General features: G+C 45.7%; 1 protein-coding gene across 7 annotated transcripts in view; it reads left to right on the forward strand.

Moving 5' to 3' along the window:
* Positions 1–17,486, forward strand: part of LOC136003233 (protein mono-ADP-ribosyltransferase PARP12-like) — a 30,693-nt gene extending 13,207 nt beyond the window's left edge. For 4 of the 7 annotated variants that reach the window (XM_065658642.1, XM_065658643.1, XM_065658638.1 and 1 more), the window contains 3 exons: positions 9,155–9,272; positions 11,359–11,456; positions 16,097–17,486. In XM_065658642.1, coding sequence (XP_065514714.1) covers positions 9,155–9,272; positions 11,359–11,456; positions 16,097–16,167 — 287 coding nt within the window. In that variant the 3' untranslated portion in view covers positions 16,168–17,486. Of the gene's footprint in view, positions 1–9,154; positions 9,273–9,824; positions 9,906–11,358; positions 11,457–16,096 lie in introns of those variants that run through there. The other 3 variants (XM_065658640.1, XM_065658641.1, XM_065658646.1) reach the window with 3 other exon arrangements.
* The last annotated feature ends 4,325 nt before the right edge of the window (positions 17,487–21,811 follow it).

Consider the following 21,811-nt stretch of genomic DNA (forward strand, 5'->3'; position numbering starts at 1 on the left):
CCTGAATCTCCCCTCCTTCGGTTTAAAGCCATTACCCCTTGTCCTATTGCAACAGGCCCTGCTAAAAAGTTTGTCCTCATCTTTCTTATAGGCCCCTTTTAAGCACTGAGAGGCCACAATAAGGTCTCCTCAGAGCCTTCTCTTCTCCAGGCTGAACAACCCCAGCTCTCTCAGCCTGTCCTCACAGCAGAGCTGTTCCAGCCCTCTGACCATTTCTGTGGCTCCTCCGGCCCCTCTCCAACAGGTCCATGTTTCCTGTGCTGAGGGCTCCAGAGCTGGACACAGGACTCCAGGTGGGGTCTCACCAGAGCGGAGCAGAGGGGCAGAATCACCTCCCTTGACCTGCTGGCCACGCTGCTTTTGATGCAGCCCAAGATACAAGTGGGCCCTTCTAGGCTGCAAGCACACATTGCCGGCTCATGTCCAGTCTTTCACCCACCGGTACCCCCAAGTCCTTCTTGTCAGGTCCGCTCTTAATCCCTTCATCCCCCAGCCTGTATTGATACTGGGGGTTGCCCCAACCCAGGTGCAGGATCTGTTCATGAAGCTCTTTCTGCCCAAGGACAGGGAGTAAAGCTGCCCTCAACATGAGATGAAATGACCAGTTGGTATCTTGGCTAATTACTAATTACTTACAAATTACTTGGTTAATTAACTCTCTACCTTTCAAACAGGTTCCCATTAGGAGGGTGCTGTGGGGCACTTCATCTGTGCCACCATGGGAGGTTTTTTGGAAGTGTGGTTGCTGCAGGAGGCCAGAGGGGAAGGGGCTCTGCTGAGAGGTCAGCTGCCTCCACAGGAATCCCCAAATGCAAAGATGACCAAATTCTCAAATGATCTTTTCAATGTAATGCATTCCTAATTGTTTTTCTTGTGGTGCTCTTAGGACTTCACAGTGTCCCTGGTTTTAATGCAGTTGGTTACATATTCATGCACCCATTCTAGGCTTTCTATTAAATAACACCTCAGCAAGTTTTCAGGCTTTCTTCTAATTTACTGGTGCTAAATTTGACTTTTCAGCATTTTTTAGAATCCTTTTAAACAGTTTTGACAGAATTCATTACAGGATGATTAAACTGTAGAAACTTAATGCTTGCTTGAGCAGGCTGAATGGCATGTTATTTTCCAAAACATTTAACCTCCTAAAAATCAACTTGAGCCCCATAACCTGGTACTACCACTGTATGGGTGCCAGGTGAAGAAAATACAGATCCTGTTCTTGGCATGACATGCTCAACAATTGCATTATTTAACAAGACTGTTTCTGAATCGAGGGAATAACTACTTCAAATCAATGTGTAGCTGTGGCAGTGGTGGGGGGCTGAGGGTTTGGGGGAGGGCAGAGGTCCTCAGCTAGGGGCTGCAGGAGACAGATCTGTAGCAATCAGACTTCCACTGCTCAGCAAACAACTTTTTCAAATTGTTCTTGCTCTTTTGCAGTCCTGTTTCTTTTGATGAAGCCTGTTGTCTGCCATGTTGAGTCCTAGACACCATTTCCCAAAACAACTCAAACTGTCGTTCCAAAATTACTTTTACATTTAGCTTACAAATAGAAGCAATAGAAAAGGCTGACCTGGTTCTTATCCATCTGCTCTTAATAAGCTTACATTTTCCTTCCAGATGGTTTACTGCAATGTCAGAGGACCCATTACTCGGTGCACCAGAGCTCAACCTATACTATACTTGGGAAGTGTCTACACGTGATATCCCCACCACTGGAGGAAACCGTGTCTTTACCCATCCCCAAAGAGAAGCTTTATTTCACTGTGTGTTCTCTGAATAATTTTTCTTGGACTGTATATTAAGTTTTGGTCTCTTTATTTCATTTTTTTTTTTCAAAATGGTTTTCCCTTTACTAAGTCCCAAGGAGATGTTAGAAGTCAATTGGCCTCTGCTTTCCTTAACACTTCGTGCACGCTTTCACTCTTGTTTCTTGCAGACTTTCTGACTGCATTCTGCAGATAGCCCATTGCATCTTCCAGTTCATTTTCCTTTTAAAAGTTCCTGTAGGTTTATGATTTTTTACCTATACTCTGTGGCATTCATCTCAAGCTATGATCCATTCTTCTGTCCTGAAGGCCCACTGACCTTCATTTCTCCTCTCAGCTCAAGGAGGTTCTTCTAAGAGTCTTTTCCACATCCTTTTTCCTCTCCGATCCTCATAAAATCTGACCTTGTATTAGCAATTACACAATATCTCCCTTCACATAACTTATTTGACTGAAAGTCCTCACATCTATCACAACATCTTTAAAAAAGCCTTTTTTTTCCCCCACTGAGCAACTCAGATTCCTTACTAACAGAAAGCCTTCTCTACATTTCTTTATTATAGTCTGAGATGTGATTAGTTTTGCTGCATGAAACTGTAGGCTACTAACTAAACCTAAACGTCGTGGCGGCACTATCAAAAATACATTTTTCGCATCAGGACCTCCTCCAGCTGCTGCTGTTTTCGTATAGTCTGAGTAACTCCATGATGTGTCCTGCTCACCAGCTTTTCTTTCCCTTCCCAGGTCAAGCTTTGGATTTGTTTTCTTTTTTTTCCTCCTCAATTTCTAGTTCTGCTTGCTCCTGTTAAACTGTGGTATCCAGGCAGCTCCCTAAATCTGAAACATAATTAATAGGACTCATAAGTAAAGCAAAATCTTTGTTAGGTAGCAGCTGGGAAGGCCATTTACAGGACTCCTCTCCATCTAAATGCTATTAACTGAGACAGAAATGAACAGAAACCTTTTGGTGAGTTCATGAGGATTGTGAAAGCTGTTGCTCACCACTGGAAGCAGCTCATTGCAGTGGGCAGCATAAAGGAAATGGACTTGGTAGCCAGGTGACCTGTTCCCACATCTGCTGAGGTTTTATTGGGCAACCCAGGGAATTCAGAAATATTGACTTCTACAGGTGAAACATCAATAACAACCAAATAATACTATTGCTACGTAACTGGGGTCAGGCATCTGCTCAGTGCATATACCACACTCAGAGGGCACAAAAGGGCACGTCTGGGCTCTGGCACAGGCAAAAAAGAAAAATAAAAACCTTGTAGGACTTGTTCTCTTTCTTGAGGATTTGGTAACCAGAAAATTTTCTGGGCTGTGAAATGGTCAACAGTCCAGGAATTACTGCTGAGTTTGGGTTTCCCTCTCAAGATTACTGTTAAGCAGCCTGCCACAAGCTGATAATATATTTTTTCTGTTTATTTATCTATTTATCTTTTTTTTTTCCTTTCATCTTTTCTGAGACAGTACTGCACTTTTGATCACTCCTGATACACAGAAACCCACTGGTAGTGGCTGGACAATTCCCTGCAGTGGATCAAGTACAGGAAGCAGGTAAACTCCATTGCAACCCTGAAAAACCCAGCTCCAAGTCCCAGCCACTAGTGGAGAAGTCCTGGTTTGAATGTTTGGGTTTTTTTGCAAGGGCTGCCTGTCAGGTGGCACACTGGCTTTCTCCATAGTCACATAGTGCTGGCTTGGAGTGTCACTGATACTCTCAGGGGAGCTTCTGAGTGCCACCTTTAAGCACAGATGTCTGTCCTAGGAGCAGCTGAAATCTTTGTCAAGGCTTGTTTGTTTTTCACCTGTACACATGCACTCACATATATTACACACACATTATATAAATTTGGCGGGGAGGGAGGTTGTAGCATGGAGGGTGTTGGTCTCTTCTCTCAGGTAACAAGAGGAAATGGCCTCAAATTGTGCCAGGGAAGGTTCAGATTGGATATTAAGAAAAAATTCTTCACAGAAAGGGTTGTGAAGCACTGGAACAGGCTGCCCAGGGAAGTGGTGGATTCGCCATCCCTAGAGGTGTTTAAAGATGCATAGATGAGGTTCTTAGGGACATGGTTTAGTGCCGGAGTAGGTTAATGGTTGGACTCAATGATCTTGAGGGTCTCTTCCAGCCAAAATGATTCTACAGTTCTATTCTATGATTCTGTAACTCCCCGGAAAGCTGAAAAAGTTGTATTCAAAAAGCTGCTTCTCTAAAGTACAGTACAGCGCTACTTTGACTGTTAACTATTTTGGTTTTGATGTTATGCTAAACCTTTACACACACCTTGTAAAGAGCATTAAAAACCAATTGCCTATAACAAACACCATCATTACCTTCATTTCTGTAGCCTTCAACCTTGTCTGCAGCCTTGGTGACATCTCCCAGGTGGAGAAGGCATTTCAGGCAGATCAGGAAGGCGCTCTGAAATTTCGACTTCATTCATAGAAATATGAGATAAACTTTAAAAATTAAATACTTACTTGTTTATAATTTAATACATGTGATACGCTGCTGACTCTGTAGTTCAGCTTCTCTCCTGAATATGCCTCATGTAGCCCAATGACCAGTAGAAGTGTCTGTCTACACCAGAGGAAAAGCACAACTTTAAAAGCACTTACTAGGAAAAAAAAAAAGTGAGAAGTAGGGGAGATGCTATTTGTGTCTGAGAGCATGAAATGTGTGAAATATATAAATTTCCCTTTCTTTTGCCTAACTTTGTGATTTAATTGCTGGAAATATTGGAGACCCGCACAACTAAAACATTAGAAAAGGAAAGTCATGGTATTTAACACACACATACACACACAAAAGAGACTAACACATAGATCTTGGTGCATGTGGCACCATGAACAAGGGAGGAAGGTGTTGCGAAGAAGGAAGTGCTAAGGAGAAGACCTGGGTTTGCTGGGGCCATGTAGGAGGAGAGCTGCATGAGAAACAGCCTGTCATTCTCCATCGCCCTAGGGTGGCTGCTGGACTGTGGAGCTGTTTGCTGTGATGGACATTATTTGGGCAACTGATGTTTGCGCGCAAAAAGGATGGGGTGATGTTCAAAGCAGAGCAAGAGAAGATCTAAAACACGTATAGGTACCATTTTAAGGGCCCAGATCAGTTTTTGAGGAGTGGGATTGCAATAGCTCAAAACTGGCTGGGTGATGAGATCAAAAGAGGAGCCTTCACAGATGGACATGTCTCTGCACTGCTCATGCTGACAGTTCAAGCAGGAGCAGCACTAGACAAAATTACTCCGTGTTCCAGGAATAACACAGAGAAGAAAGACAGGCATCGCATGGCTGTGATAGCAATTTTTGGTATCCCTCTCTATATAAGAGTGGCTGAACAGGGACATGCCACAGCATGCTAGCCCAGCTCCTGTCTCCAGCAGTGCCAGGCCCTGGATCCCTGGAAGAGAGGAGGAGGAGCATCAAGTAGTGATAGATCCCTCACTGCCAGCGACATGCAGCTCGGGCACTTCTATGCCTGAGATAATGTCTTTGTAGTTAACGGATCTCAAAGGATTTCTCTTCCCCTGTGGGTTTGTTCAGAATTTCTTGAACTGCTGCAGACTTGTGGTGCCTGCATCATGTTGTGGCACTGGGATCTGTGGTAGAATTATCCATTTCTTGAATAGCTGCTCTACTTCTGCATGCCTTCGTGTTTTCTTTCAAGGCATAGTCCAGAGAAATCTGAATACACAGATGACAAAAAAAGCCTGCTGGTGGCCAAACCATGAGTCGTTTGGAGGCAGGAGCCAACTGGAGGAGAGGTGTGATGTGCTCAGTTTGAGGTGGCATATCCCTAGCTGGCAGTACCCATCCAGCTGCAATAGCGGCACTGGGAGGAGAAGGTGGACCCAGTGGATGGAAGAGGTGGAAATGGAGGTTATGGATTTCTGTAGCTACCAGGGACTGATTTTTTTTTTTCTTTTTTCTTCCACTTCCATGTCTTTCCTCTCAGTGTGTCAGATGCTGGTTCTCACCTGTGGGCAGTATGGAAAACCGCTGGTACTGGCTGGATGGCTTGGTTAGAGCAGGGATACGGGGACGCAGTAAGCATCCGTCCTCTCCCTGCTCATGTGCCAGCCACCCTTCAGAGGCTGCGCTTTCTTTTGCCCTTTACAGGCAGTACCTTTCACACATCTCCTGGGTCTTACCTCAGTGCCTCCCCATGGTGTGTGTGCATTTTGATGTATACAGCAGCCTCTCAGAATCTTACTTATATCACTCAGGACACTGTGAGGTTGAGGTCTGAATGCTGTTTATTTTCTTGGCCAAACCAGAACCTTTCAAAATTGCTTTAACGTAAACAATTTTTATGCTGTGTGTGCATCTGTGAGGAGAGTGTTCTTTTCTTTTGGAAATCCTAATAACTCATTGCAGAAGAGAGTGCCAGAAAGCTGTCCCACGCGCTGACAAGGAACAATAGGAAAACATGACCATTTTGAGAACCATGGTAATGTTCTCCAATCCTACACGGAAGGGCCGAGGAGAAGGTGGTGAGCACCAAAGCCTGCAGAGATGGATGGGGCTCTAGGGTTATGCCACCCTACCAGAACTTGTCCGTGCATGCTGCGATGAGGAGGGAGCAGTGGCTGGAGCAAGTGAGGGCAGAGTCCAGCAAACAGCTTCTGCTGGGAGGTGAGGTAGGGCTGGGGTGGGCCTCTGCACTAGGAAACTCCAAGTCATAGGCAGTTACCCCTGCTCAGCAAATAAAATGCTGCTCTGCAGGCCCTTTAAGCCAAAACTTTCTTCTGATGGGTGTTTCCCCTCCTTTTGCTAGTCTCCCAACCACTGTGGCGCCACTGTAACCTCTACACAGGCGGAGAAGTCATTTCAGGCTGACCAGAAAGACATTCTCCAGTTTCAAACGGGTTCTTGGCAGTATGAGATCAACTTCAATGGTGAAATATCTTTGTGCTTGATGTCTAATGCAGGTGGGATGTGATCGTCGCTGCAACGCAGTGTGTTCTGGGAGAAGGCTTGAAGGCAGAGGTACAAGAGGGGTAAGAAACATTTCACGAATTGTAAGCAGTCAGTGCTACAGCAGCATGAAGGGCAGGATGGAAGAAGGAGATCGAGGGTAGGAAGAAGGGGATCTTCCACTGAGCAGGCTCAAGGACATGTGCAGATGTTGGTGTAAGGAGGGATATAGCCCCAGCCTTAGCAGAGGGAGTGGGAAGGGGTGGGAGCGGAAGGTGAATTTGGGAGCCCCTGTACATGACTCTGCTGAGTGACAGGGCGCAGGACCCATACCATGCCAGGCCTCTTGATCTGTCAGTCAGGATAACTCCAAGAATAATAATAATAAAAAAAAGAGCAAAAGCAGGTGACAATCTGTTCTTCAGCTGTCAGACAGATCTTCAAATACGCGTGCAGAGTCATTGTGACTGCCAGTGACAATGGAAATGGCACTTAATAAAGGGGAAGAGGGGAGAGGGAACTAGGAGTACCCAAAAAAGGTGGTTACCCAAATTTTCATGCTTTGCTGCCTGTGCTAGGCAGAGGAGATGTTCAAGGCGCGCTGCAAGACCCGACACCAAAATCGGTGCTCCTCATTCTGTCTGCTTTCACGTTTTCTTCCCAGCCGTGCCCCGGAGGAGCCTGTGCAGGCAGGAGCCGCGGCAGAGCCGCCGCTGTCCGGTGGCGGGAGGGCTGCGGGGTGCGCCGGGGTGCGCCGGGGTGCGCCGCCTTCTGCTGCCGGGTCCCTAGGTGGCGGTGCCCGCCCGGCCGTGGGGACCTGCCGGGGCCGCCGCCCCGCTGCCCAGGCAGCCGGGAAGAGCCAGCCTGGCTCCGGAGCCCCGCCGCGGGGAGGGCTGGCCGGGTGCGGGGAGCTGCTGTAGGGGAGGACAGTGCAGGAGGCTGCAGGATTTGGGGTATGGTGAGAGGGAGGTCGTGAGGAGGTGCGGGACTGGGGAGGTATCGCTTAAGTCCAGCTGTAACCGTCAGCAGCTCGTAGGATTTGCTGGGTCCTGCTCTTCACGAGCATCCGCACCACAACCGGGTCAGTTGTCCTCTCCCAAAACGTCAGCTTTTAGTTGCAGCTGCTGAGCACTAAGTGCAGAGCAGAGCAGATTTTGACCCACAGCAGGCTGAGGGGAGACCTTATCACTGTCTACAACTACCTGAAAGGAGGTCGTAGCATGGAGGGTGTTGGTCTCTTCTCCCACAAAACAAGTGATAGGGCAAGAGGAAATGGCCTCAAGTTGCACCAAGGGAGGTTTAGATCGGGTATTAGGAAAAATTTCTTCATGGAAAGGGTTGTGAAGCACTGGAACGGGCTGCCCAGGAATGTGGTGGAGTCACGATTCCTGAAGGTGTTTAAATGGCATTTAGACGAGGTTCTTAGAGACATGGTTTAGTGCTAGAGTTAGGTTAAGTTATGGTTGGACTCAATGATCCTAACGGTCTCTTTTAACGGAAATGATTCTATGGTTCTATGGTTGTAGGTGGAGGTGCCGCAGAGCACACCGAAGGGCTGCAGGCTTATTGCAAATGCTCTGGGGACCAGCAGAGACTGATTTGCCTTTTTTATTGCCCCTGGTCATCTTTCTGCACTATCTGTCCATCCCTGATGCCCGCTCCACGGGCAGCGTGCAATGCTGATGATATTGGTTGGTTGGGCACAACCATTAGGTTGAATATGGGAAGCAGGTGAGCATCTCTCACTCATGCCCAGCACCCTATATCAGTCACTCCCTGCTGTGTCCTTCCCACAAAGTGCAGGTAAGGCTGGAACATGACAGAACGAGAGGTACATCTAACCCATTGCTGATTGACAGATGTGCCCAAAGAAAATTATTAGCTCAAGGCAGTCATGTAGTGATATTTTCCCCAAATGCACTCCCTGCCTCCAGCAATTTTTGGCCTGGGAATCTGCACCAGAGTTGGTACCTATATATGTAATAAGCCTGGATGCATTATTCTTTCAGTAATTATTCTATCACTTTTTTTTTTTTTTAATCTGCATAAAATTTTAGCATCCAGAACATCTTGTGGCAAGTATTCCCAGAGCTGCTGGAAGGAGGCTTCCTCCCAAGGCAGTCAGAGGAGGGTGAAGGGCTGCAGCGATCGAAGTGGATTGGCACTGCGCAAGGGCAGTGAAGGGAGATGACGTGCACAGGCTGCACTGCAGGCACCAGCAGTCCGAGGGGGACGCAGAGAGAGGAGATGGACAGGAGAGACCCCCTCTGATTTGTGGTGGCAAAGACAGCAGAGAGAACCTGCCACAGCTCAGGGACGAGTCTCTGGTCTGGCTGGTTTCAATCACCAGCTTTTCCCCATGACTTGTACAGGTGCTAAATCTGACTCTGTGAAGTGTGCAACACCCTGTGCCCCAAAGCACATTGCTAACAAATATCGTTTTCCTTTGTACCATACAGAACAAGGTGCTTCCCCTACAACTTCTGCAGATGTGGAGCTGTGCTTTCAAACTCATCAGTGCACTTTTGAATTTCAAGTTGGTTCACAGAAATATGAGACAGATTTCGAAGGTAAAAGGTTTGTGTGCTTACCTCTTGACATACTTTCAGGGGAGCTAACTGTCATGTAGCTGCTTTTCCAAAAAGTCATTGAAAATCCTTTTCTGCTTGAATGTGAGAGCAATGAGGGAACATTTCATGGAGCACAAGCAGCCTCTCTTAGCACAGTAAAAAGGGGAAAGGGAAGGAAGTGAATTATAAAACAGAGAAAACAGAAACAGTTTTTGCAGACTAATCCAAACTGGGCATGGCTCTGGTCTGAACAGAGAGACATTTTAGAGTAGTGTCTCTGTCTCCATGACGTTACACCATGCTGAGCTAAGGCTGTAAATATGGGAACCTTTCTTATGATTTTACAATTGGGAAATCAAGGACTGAAATAAGGATGTTCAGGGGAATAATAGTGACTAATTCATCATGGACTTGTTGTCCCTCTTGTGCATATACAACATAGGTGGTTGTTGCATGCATTGTAATTTGACTTTCTACATGAACCCGGTTTACCATGGTGCACAGTGAGCATGACATTCTGGTGACTCTGCTTTTCCTTGGGTGTGAATGTCCTTTACAGCTAGGGCTCTTCCAAGCAGAAAAAAACCCCACAAGCTGCTGTGGCCTTTGCCTTGGGGGAGAGGAACAGAGAAGGAGAAAGGTTGGTGCAGCACAGCGTAAGCTAATTGAGAACTGCATTTGATTTTCAGTGGTATATATACATTCTGTGCAAAGCTTAAAATGAAATCGTGTGCAGTGACAGTTGCTCATGATATATCATATTTGAAGGAGGCTGTAAGCTGTGGAAGGCAGCCTTGGTTAAAATGTTTGAAAGTGTGTATGTCTTATGCCTAAAGGAGGTGGTGTGCATCACCATATAGTATCTTCCAAACCAGCCTGAGGGAGCAAGAGATAGGTTGGGTGTCCCCTTCTCCAGTCTGGGGCTGGAAAAAGAGCATGGCTTCTCTGGTGGCCTTCTTCAACAGCTGGAAAAAGAGAGAAGTTTGTCCAAGATTTTTGCAGGGTGAGTGAGCTATAAGCAGGCCAGTGAATTAGCACTTAGATGGTGACTGAGCACCATTTCAGTAGCTCCTTCTGGGTTTTATCTTCTCATACCTCTGCTCCATTATTGTGTTCTTGCAAGTGACTGTGTGGAGTTTTTATTCTTACATCTTCCCTAGCCATAAAGCTGAGCCTGAGTCATCCGACAGAATCCAGGCACGTCAACTATGTGGGGGCTGGTGAATCTGGCGTTTGCTGGAGAGGCTGCCAGACGCTCAGGGTGGCTGCAAGCAACAGGTTCTGGGCTTCCCCAGCCTCTGAGGCATCATCCATCATCAGAGCCTTGTCTGGTATGGGCAGTGCCAGCTGCCAGGTTGTGGGTGGCTGCAGGAATTACCCTGAGCATCTCCAGCAAACAGCAGAGCAGTGAGAGTACCTGGGATGGGGAGCCCAGTGTGAGGCTTTATGTTGCACTGCTGGAAAACAGCGAAGATGTAACATGAGTAAAGCAGGCTCTGGATCCTCAGAGAAGGACCACATAGTTCAAAAAGGCCTGTTTTTGTGATAGAGATCATACTACTATGAATGGAACAAAAGGTTCTCTGAGTATCCACATGCTTTGACCACTTGGAGTGAGGCACAGTCGAAAAAATGTCCATGAACTTGCCCAAAATTTTCACAGGCAGCACTTCAAATGCCTGTGGGTGTTCACCCTGTGCTATCAACATGAGGTCAGAGAGGAGAGGGTCTCTTTTTTCGACCACGCGAAAGGAGCTGGTGCTGGCTGTAAACCAAGTCAGCAACCCCCTGAGTCTTTGTGGCTTTGGAGACAGAATCCATGTGAAGGGAAGAAAATGTGAAATTGAGTGATGGGGATAAACAGCTCCTCAGTCAGCTGCTACAGCACAAAACATCTGCATGGATCCCCTCTTCCTGACAGAGAAATGCCTGAAGCAGAAATAGCAGGGAGCAGAGGAGGGACTGGGTGCAGGAGCAGCACGAGCGAGGCTAATCCCACTGTGTTGCACAATGACATCTGCTCTCCTGGGCAGCATTCCCAGATGGCAAAATCCTCCTTTCTCATTCGTGGTGCATTTGTCTTCTCTTTCAAGAAACTGTCCAGAGAAATCTGAATCCTCAGACTGTGATAAAAAACCTGCAGAAGTCCCAGCACTGCAGCAAGTGGCAGTAGGCAACAGGACAAGGACAGGTATGGGATGTTATGCTTATTATTTTCCTGTTTATCAAGTTCTCTCTGCTTTAGGATGACTCACTGATCTGCTGATGCAGGTTTCGTGCAGGTAGGCTGGGCGGTGGGTTTGACAGGCTGTCACTGTGGCAGGCACGCTGCAAGGGGAAATCCCAGCGGCCTGGAGGCTGCCAGGGCAGTTTCCCACTTGCTGCTGATGAGAAGTTACATGGCTGGGGGTGTTCAAGTAAAGCTGATGGAGACAGAAAAACTCTACCATGATGTCGTCTCTAGAATGGTGTTCTGTATTCTTCTATTGATGCTGATACTGGTGACAATGTGAAACAACTCAGGTCCAACTCAGGCATGCATTGCCATATAGCCTGGGGAAAACATATTTTTGGTTTGCCATGCAGCCTGCTAGTGAGCTGGGAAGCTCAGGGAATAAGACTGACATCCTGAGTTGTGGATGCTGTCATCTGGAGAAGGAGGAAGAGTGGGACTGGAAGAGTGGAGACATGAATTAAAGGATATTTGTGCAGTGTTGTTGGAACAGGCATGGGTAGAGTCTTTTAGCAGTCAGAGGAAATAAGAGAAATGGGAAGAAAGTGAGTGTTCTTGTTGGAACAAGAGGCAGATTTTGATAATCTGGCATGGTTTTGGTGGGCTTTTCCTTCTCTGATACCTCTCCCAATGGGTTAAATTGCATGGTCCTGCCATATAATTCAGGAAAAGGATAGTTTAAATGGTTTCTTAGGCTCTCCACAGGTATTGTGTGAACTGCTCATGCCACTACTATTTTTTTTTGTAGTTTACTGCCAAAAGAGGCCAATATGGCCTCGTGGGGATAAGGACAGGTGATGCAGGGATCGTGCTTGAAAAGTACTTTCTTCAGAGAGGACTAGGTTGGGATATTATTAGGCTTTAAACATTTATAAGCATGTAGCCAGGCAGTGAAGGAAAAGGTAACACTTTGCTGAAAGCATGTGATGCATCTTGCTGCAGAGTGTCACTATAACATACATGGACATTCTCTACGTGTGTCAGTAAGGGAGAAGAGCTTATATAGAATATAAAGAGGGAAAGTTTTCTGAGGCAAACCCTGAAACATGACCAGCACGCTGTCTAATGGAAATTCCTTGAGTTTGTTAATCTTGGTCAAACTTGTTTTAAACAGTCAATCAGATGCTGTTCACATACGTCATGTTTCCTTAAGACTGGGACCATTCAGCCCTGCCTGAAATAGGATATGAAGTATATATCTGTTCATACCTAGTCAGTACTTTGGGAAAAGTTGTAGTTTGCAATGGCTTGTGTCAAGCCTATCTAAAATACATGCCTGAGTCCAGGGGAGTGGTTTTGTTAGTTTTCAGCTTGCAAGCCTGTCTCTTCAAAATCTGCAGCTACAAGGGGGACATGGATGGCTTTGCAGAAGAGCTTTGTAGGGGACACAAGACTGTCCTGTCACTCCACAGCGTTGTACATCTAAATGGCCAGTGCACAGAAATGATGGTTTATCCATTATGCTTTTGCTTTGACCTAGATGACAGCTGATGATCTGGAGGTTGAGCATCAGTGCTCCTTATTCACAGGACTGTTTCTCCTTTGAAACTCAGTCACGCTCTAGAATTTCAAATCAAAGCATGCGTGTTAAGGGGACCATTAGCTCATTTAGTATTGTAATAATGAGATTTAGGTCTTGTGTGTTTTTGAAACATCAGGCAGTGTGTTTATAAATAAAGCTGCTTTGATGGCTCACTACAGTAACATCAGGGCTTGTCTATAAAGACAAGTTAGTGCACAAGAAAGATGTGTGCACTTGACATAGAACAATGATTTCACCTTCTCTTTTCCAGCTGGACACCTATTCTGAATCCCCAATGTCTTTGCACAGCTTTGTTTTACCTTGCTTAGCACCATAGATGCTCTCTGAGCAGGAGAAGTGTGTTCCACAGAGAGCAATCGCTTCTTTGTATTAAGGACAAGCTCCCAGAGTAGGAGTTTAGAGCACAGTGGGACAGGAGTGAGGGTGAAGAAAGGGCCATGAATAAATGAGAGTGGGTTCTGAAAAATCCCAGGCCACGATGGCACCCACAGTGGCTCATCCCTAGGTCCTTTGGGAGTGACTGGTGAGGTGTAACCCAAGGCACTGCAATGCCTTGGTCTGTGTTGCATTTTAACTTTTTTTCCTTTTTTTCCTAGCTAGTAGAAGTCAGCAGCGCTGACAGCAAATACAGGGAAATCGAGAACCTATTTCAGCAGACAATGAACGATTACAGCATCCGCAGGCTCCGGAGGACTCGGAGCCCGATACTTTGGCAGCATTTCCAGTTGTTTGTATCTGCTTTACTTCATTCCCCTGGTGGCAGTGGAGCTGTTCAGATAATGGCTGGGCCCCCATCCCATCCTCCCAGCATGTGGGTGGTTCCCCCTTGGTAAAAGGCAAACTGCCTCCCTCCCCATGCAGCCCTCTGTCCCAGCCCTCGTGGGCTCAGGCACATTCCTCGGGAGCGGACCGCTCCGATGCTCTGATTTATAGTGGAAAAATAACCAAATCCAAAAAATGGGAAGGGGCATGACCAAAACGTTAGGGCCCTGTGGAATTAGACCTGGGATTTATAGGAAATTATGTTTTGATTAGGAAAACCCAGCAACTTTAAAAGTTTTTATTTTAAAGATGGCTTTTATAAACCTGGGGTTTAGATTTGGGGTGCATACAAATCTTCTTTTATAATCCTGGCTTTACATAAGCCATTTTTAAAACTATCAGATTCTATGACCTTTTTTAGGAAAAAAACAACGAACCAGGCATTATAAGTTCAAGTTGTGCATAACCTCCCTTTTGGTTGAACAACATGATATGGGGAAATATTTTCTTTACTGTTTGGCTTCTTACAACTGCAATGTTCTCATTCAAAATGGAGAAGGCCAGAGTTTTATTTTTTCATGAAATCTGAGAGTTTGATTAACCACAGCCAGAGGAGTGGGTGGACTGTTTCCCCACGATATGGGAGACCTACATTTAATCTTAAACTTGAACTGAACCTACGGCTCCCTGTTTTGGGTGCCTGTCCCTAGCATTTCAGAAATGGAGCACAGGATAGGGTCACTTGGGCTTGAGTAGTAACCAGAAATGCCAGTGTGGGTCTGAAGTTTTCCAAGGAAAAAACAGCATCAAAACTGAATGTTCCTGGGAAAAAAAAAAAAGTTCCAGTTGGCATGAGCAGTTTCCACAAATTCAGCAAAACGATTTAGTCAAAATTCTGGTGGAGTAGGCTCTCTGTTTGCTAGGTGTAATGTGTACTTTTAGACATTTCCTTGTGTCAAACTTGGCCATGACTGAACAGAACATCATAAATTAGTAGACAGGCCAGCAAGGAGATGAATATAACTTGTTAAATGAATTTTGCACCACTGATAGAATAATTGAAATGTTTCCAATACATTTAAACAAGTGACTACTTCAGTTCTTCTCTGGGAATAGATATACTGAATTTATAGAAAATATGGTCTACTTACTGGCCGGTGTGTTATCAGAAAAATTAAGGTCTGAGAACAAAACTTAAAATGTTATTTCTATGGAGAATTAGAATTCAGGGCTGCAGAGAGAGCGAGAGAGAGAACTGTTTGGCCTATGATCTATTGTCTTTATCGCTGGATGAGATGTGAGTAGCAGCTATTTGCTATATAGCAGAAATTAAGTTTTCTTGTTTTGGTTCTCTTCTCTCTCATCAAGGCAATCTTGTATATCTGAAATAGCTCCTGTTATACTAGCAAAGTTTTTTTTAAAAATATCTGAAGCACAGGTTTCTTTTTTGTTTGTGTTTGTTTTTTCCACTTGTGATGACACAGGGCTTCCTCTGAGCTCCATCTCCAAGTTCCCTTGTTTTTTCTGCTGGTTTTGCAGGGAGGAAGGTCTAAGATACTTTCCTTAGGTTGGAGACCAGGGAAGGAAAAAGCATGACTGGGAAAGACCACCTGACACGTATTAGTTATCTTGGCCTTCCTGGTGCTCATTCAAACAGAAAAGAAGAAAACTGTTTTTCGAGGCCAGCCAAGGATCAAGCCACCTCTTCAGCCATGCCATCAATTCCAGCCATCTGGCTCAGTGTTTCAGTGTCAGGCCACAGTCTGCTGAGGTCAGACCTAACACCACGAAAGGAAGTGGCTGTTTTCCCCCAGCCACATACCCTCTTTCTCCGTTAAGAGATTTTTGCAAAAGCAATGCTGAGCAGAGTAGCTGTGGGCACTGGCATACCTGCCTTCTCATGGCATGCAGGACACCACCACCAGCCAGGTTGGTTTCAGGTGGAAGATGTTGTCCTGACAAGTGAGAGAGGGGGAGGCTTGTGTCAAGGAAAAAGAGTCTTCACTCAGCTCCTTTGCCTCTTCTGATTCCAAACACCACTGCCTCTGGTTAACTCAGGTGAACAGATTTACTGGGGAGACCAAGGCGATGCTCCAATGTGTGCGGTGTATGTTTGTTTCATCATGCACTGGGATACAGGTCATATGGCTACACTACTTTTTTTGTTCCATCTTCCATATTGGTTTTGGATCTGGCTGGGATTGAGTGGACAAGGCAGATGGTCCATAAGATAAGAAGTGCTTGTGCATGGGTATATATGCATATGCTAAACCTCTGATATGTTTTTCTGTAGGCAGAAAGAGCACGTGGAAAAGAAAAGCCCAGTGCAGGATATGGGTGAGTGGCTCCTATTCCATGGGATGAGTCTGTGAGCAGAATTTTGACTGGAGGATCTGTGTGACTTATGAGACAATGTATGGAAAAGGTACAAGTGCATGAGCTGGACCTACATCAAAATGCTTGGGCTATTTTGAGAGAGCAGGTAAGAGCACAGCACAAGCTGTGGTTCCTACAGTGTGAGCCTGATCCTCCCTCCTTAGACGTTTTGTAACTTGTAAAGCAACAAAAAGCAGCAGCCCCGTCTGTTGATACCTTTACACAAACTCACGTGGAAGCACCAGGCAAGGATGTGTTTGGAGCTACCTGAGGTACAAAAGCAGCAGCCCCGTCTGTTGATACCTTTAAATAAACTCACGTGGAAGCACCAGGCAAGGATGTGTTTGGAGCTACCTGAGGTACAAAAGAGAAGAAGGTCCTTGTTGAGGAGTTGGCTGCCAAAGTGCCGATAGCAGATGTTCGTTCCTTCAGTTTATGCATTTTCTTACCCATGGCTTTTTCTGGTCCTTAGAACTTACTTTGCCAGAGAAGCCAGTATTCTCATCAATACTGTCTGTCCATCACAGAACACCACAGCATGTTTGTAGCTCAAATTCTTGTTGGAGACTTTGTTCAGGGAAACCAAGTCCACTTTCACCCTCCAACCAGACCTGGGATTTCAAGCAGACTTTTGGACAGCTATATAGATAATAATAAAAAAAAAAATTCTTTCCATCTTTGTCATCTTTGAGAAGCAACAGATTTACCTGACCTGTATCCTGGAATATACTCATTCACCCTGATAAAGATGTCAGAGGTAACAATATCTTGTCTGAAAATAACATGTTAAGGTTCAACTTTTCTGAACTCTACGTTGCATGTAAGAACCTCATGTCTGATGTTCAGCTATGCTGCAGCTCTGTTTCAGTTACAGGAGTGAAACTACAAGTATGGTAACTTATGGAATGGCTGGGTCCTCTGAGTGTTGTTTTCCTCCTAAACCGACTGGTGGCAGTTAAATCGCAATAAATAATATAACCATGACAATGTGATAATGATTTGGATGCAAGTGCAATGTAGATTTAAATGTGCATTATGATTAATTTATAAAACTAATTGCTTCCATGTAAAATAGAGTACATAAGTAGATGTTGTTTAGGACATACTTGGGGAAATGAATACAGAAAATGGGGAAAACGGAGTATAAAAAGCATGTTTGAGGGGTGACTATTTGGAGTTGTTTTTCCATGGAGTGAAGATCATCAGCATCTTGTCAGTGTAAGAAAAGTAGACAATGGGCTCTGAGCTGTTTTTGTCCTGTGGTTTGGCTGCTTTGAGTTCTGTGGCAAGAAAAGGCTTTTAGATCATATCCTAAAGGACTGTTACATCATGTTCCCTAATTTCTCTGCTGGTCCCATTTGGTTATCTTGCAATAAGAGTCAGAAGGGCTCCAACTCAGATGGAAAAAAAAAATATTCCTGGATAACGAAGAAGCAAATGACTCATTGGTCTTCCTCAGTCTGCCTTGACCATTGATTGTGTGCTGAAGCCAGAGTAGACAACATAGTGAATGTCTAGTGAAGGGGCCCATCTTCACATAACCCCTTTGAGAGAATGGGTAGATGCCACAGGCTATACTGCAGTCCAGTCATACCACAAATCAAAACAACAGTAATTTCCTTCTCCTCTAGAAAGAGCTAAGTTGTTATTTTGAGCTGTCTGTGCCCTCCCGGACTGCGGGCTGGGCCGGGATCTCGTTTTAAGGGTATTACACAACCTCCCTCCCAAAACTTGAAGGAGGAGTGTGAAACGTCCCTTGGATTCACACCAGGATACTGCAGTGGATTTCAGCTGGGTGTTGCCATGTCAGGTGTGCCGCAGCCTGCAGTGGGCCTGGCCCTCCCGTCCTCAGGCCAGCTCCTGCACATTTGGATGTTAAACAGGAGCTGGTGGGGGAGCAAAGTGATGGTGCCACTGCAGGCAGCTGTTGCTCAGTTTTTGGTTTTGGTGAGGGAAAAGCAATCTCTCCTGTGCTTGCCTAAGGTTTGGTTTTGTCCATGGACCAGCTGGAAGCAGCTCCCTTGAGTTCTGCCCTGGTGCCAGCCCTTACACACAGCCACCCCTTGTAAGCAGCTCTGGCCCTTGCAGGTCTAAGAGTGCTTCAGCAGGCCCACACAGGGGCTGAGGGTACAGGGCACCATGGCTGCTTCGAGTGACCTCCTCTTCACCAAGGATGTCATCTTCTACCCTTGCCCAGAGCTGAGTTTGGGGTCATAATGTTGTAAACACCTGAGTGTTGGTGGTCCCATCCCAAATGGCCATCAGGAAACACCATGAGGAGGAATCCTTCAGCCTCTGTTGGTGGGAAACACTGGGAATGTAGAAAACTAGTGTTATAAAACATCCTGGGAGTCCCATAAGTAACACTGACGATGTAGTTTGCTTTGTTCCCTAGTCGCATTACTGTCAGCACTTCTCACACTATTCTTCTATGTCAAATCTGCCTATCCCGCTGGTGACACCCTGTCCTCACCCTGTCCCAACTGGATGACTCCCTACCCCAGAGCAGAGCTTCCCTGGGTTTAGGTCAAGAGAACTGGGGGTATTGCAGCTGCTGAAGTCAGATCCCTACCACATCACAACATTAGGAGTGAGGAGGTCTATGTTGAAGCTGAATAACAGCACACGGCAGTGTCCCACCAGGGCTGCAGAGCCAGTGCTTGCAGCAGTGGGCGGTGAGGAAAAGGGGATTTGTGAGGGGCAGCCGATGGCACAGCCCCCCCGCTTCCCACCCTGCAGACTGGAGCTGGTGGTTGCTCTTTTGAGTTGTCCTGCTGCTGCCTGGCGCTTCTCCAGGCGACTGAGAAGCACCTCAGTGGTGTGTGCTCCAACTGGGGTGGATAGGGGATTGTTCTGCCATCTCAACTTTCAGCTCATGTCTGTAGGAAACCCCAGAAGTAAACTAGCCACCCGAATGAATGGTTACATTTGATTAATTTCCACCTTCTTATCCTTCTGTGGGGAGATGGGGGATTTGATGAGAAACTGAAGGTTTTTCTTAAGCAAACTAGTGAGCTCATCAGGAGCTTTGTGAGTCTAGTGGATGTGGATCTCATTAACCATGGCTAAGCATGGGGCTTTCAATGAAAGCAGGAGGTCAAGGATCCATTGGAAGGGGTGATATTTACTAGACAACAATTCCACTATTCTTTTAACTTTAATTCTTTAATTCCGCTATTCTTTTAACTCTCCAATAATCAACATACCAAATCCAAGTCTGTTCTTGCTCCCAGTCCTGCTAGCTGTTGTTTGGCTTTGCTGGGATGTAGGTGCTTTTCATTGCAGGTTTATCAACTCTCATATTCCTACTGCTGAAGTGTTTCTGTCTGTTTGGATAGTGCACATTTCACCTCTGCATCACAATCTGAGGACCCCATTTTACTGAACCACTAGTTTCCGATTCTGGGTTGGAGATACATGTATTTGGGTGTCTGAGATGGACTCTTGCCATTACTGGGTACAAATAATTCCTCCGCAATGCAGAATACCCCTAAGGGTTTCAAATGAACTACTTCCCGTGACTGACCGCACACATACACGGGAGTCTGCCACTGTGCTTTTTATGGAAGCCACATTTCAGATTCCCAGTTTAACAAAAACACTCTGCAGCAACAGGCTTGTAACAGAATAAACACTGTTTGTTAAATCACACACAGGCAAACAGCTCATTTCCTGCTCTGTTGCTAAACCTTGTAACTCAAAATCCAGCCATCTCAGTTCATGTTTTTTTGAAGGTGACATGGGGAGATGACTATACTTCAATTTCGCAAAATGCTATTGCTTAGAACATTTTGTATTTTTGAATGCTCGAAGACTTCTTTGCTAACAAAGTTCTGGAGAACTGAATGTAATATCTTGCTGTTCGCTGTGCATCTTCCTCAGCTCTCTGGCAAGCTTTCCCATGAGGCATACTCACCATTAGAACATACTGTCCCTTCACTGTGGTCAAGTCCCAAAGGTAAAACACCCCAGATCACTTTTATAAATGTACTCTTATATTTTGATTCAGTTATTGCATGATAAAGGGAAACAGTGACTTCTGTCCATTGAGGTGCAGGAAGAAATGAAGGAGAAGGACTTTGACCAGTACAGGGGAATATCTACTGGCCATAGACAGTACAGCTGGCTGTAGTGTATTTACTGGAAAAGGATTTGGTGCCTGCCAAGTAGATAAGCTATTTTCTAGCCACCCGGAAAGCCTCATGTGGCTTAAACTGATTACCTATTTACCCACTCCACAAATAAGCTCTCTGTGTCCCTATACTTAGGAAGATGAGTGTGATAAATGTAGCTGTTTTCACTGCATGGGATTTATAACTCTAATGGGAAATCATGGCTTTTACAGGTCTAGATAATGTTCATAGAAAATGCTCCAGTTTAGTATCGGTAATAGTAGGGCGTTCTGGCAGTAGGAAGCAACAGCTGATTAGTACTGAATCAGAAGGTGGTTGCAGAAGGGCTGCTGGCAGTCATGCCGTTCTCTTGTACGTCAGTGTCTGCTCTCTCTTCTCGGACCAAGCTTTCGCATTTCTGTATTAACTCTTGGGATGAGGCTGCCCATGGAGTTTCTTTCTTGCACGAAATTTTGCCCAGTGAGGCTCCTAACACAATCACATAGCAAATAGTATCTGCAATGTATTCTTCCTTAGAAATCAGCTTATTCCACTGGGATGGGAGGATTTTCTCTGTGAGTAAAAAGTGTTAGAAGGAAATGCTGTTGAGAGGCATGTTAAGAGCTGGCTACTGCATCAATGTGGAGGACAGGATGACAGCTTTTCCCTGGAAAAGGAACAGGTCTCTGTGGGGATAACTCATAGACGTCATATGGAAAGGAGGGACATCAGTATTTAAGGAAGGATGAAATGGAGAGTTTGTTCGCATTTTGAATTAGAAAGCTGGGGAGGATCTGAGCCTGAGGGCAGGGCTAAGGCTGCAGCTCTGGTCAGGTACTCCTCCAGAAAACCCAGCCATAGTAATGCAGACAATATCCCTTGGGCAGAGTGCACACAGCAGGAAATGCAGCCCATATTTTTCCCCTTATCAGTGACCCACAGAATGGACTTCTGGACCGTGCTCTTTCCTCAGCCTTACAGGGCTGCATTACTTTCTGCAGAGTGATGCAGCTCCTGCAGATGAGATATCAGTCTGCCCCTCTGCAGGCATTCCGTGTCTTGAAAACTAAGGAAAGATTGCTTCACAGCTGCATATCAAGCACTGGTTCTGGTTTTAAAACTATTCCTGGGACAGTAGAAAACTTGATTACAGTTGCATCCCTTCATTCACTCATGTATATTTCCTGTCTTTGGCCTCAAAACAGCAGAAGTCAGTGCCCAAGCAAAGCTGTGGGCACCCGCTGCCTTCCAGTCAGGTCACACACCCAGCAGCTCACATTACCACTGTCACCTCAAATATTGCTGGTGATGGCTTAGGCTACAAAAATCGATGCTTTCAGTCCACTTCTGGCCATGGGAAGGATCTTCCTAGATCCACAGACCGTCACAAGCCCCTGTAAGTCAAAAGAGTTCTAACTGACTTTTGAAAGCTAGTAAACAAACACTCACCTCTAAAATAGACAACCGCCAGGTCATTTAGGGCTTTCAAAATGAGTGCCCACTCACAACATCACAGATAG

Source organism: Caloenas nicobarica, chromosome 1 (genome assembly GCF_036013445.1).
Source record: "Caloenas nicobarica isolate bCalNic1 chromosome 1, bCalNic1.hap1, whole genome shotgun sequence".
NCBI classification, from domain to species: domain Eukaryota; kingdom Metazoa; phylum Chordata; class Aves; order Columbiformes; family Columbidae; genus Caloenas; species Caloenas nicobarica.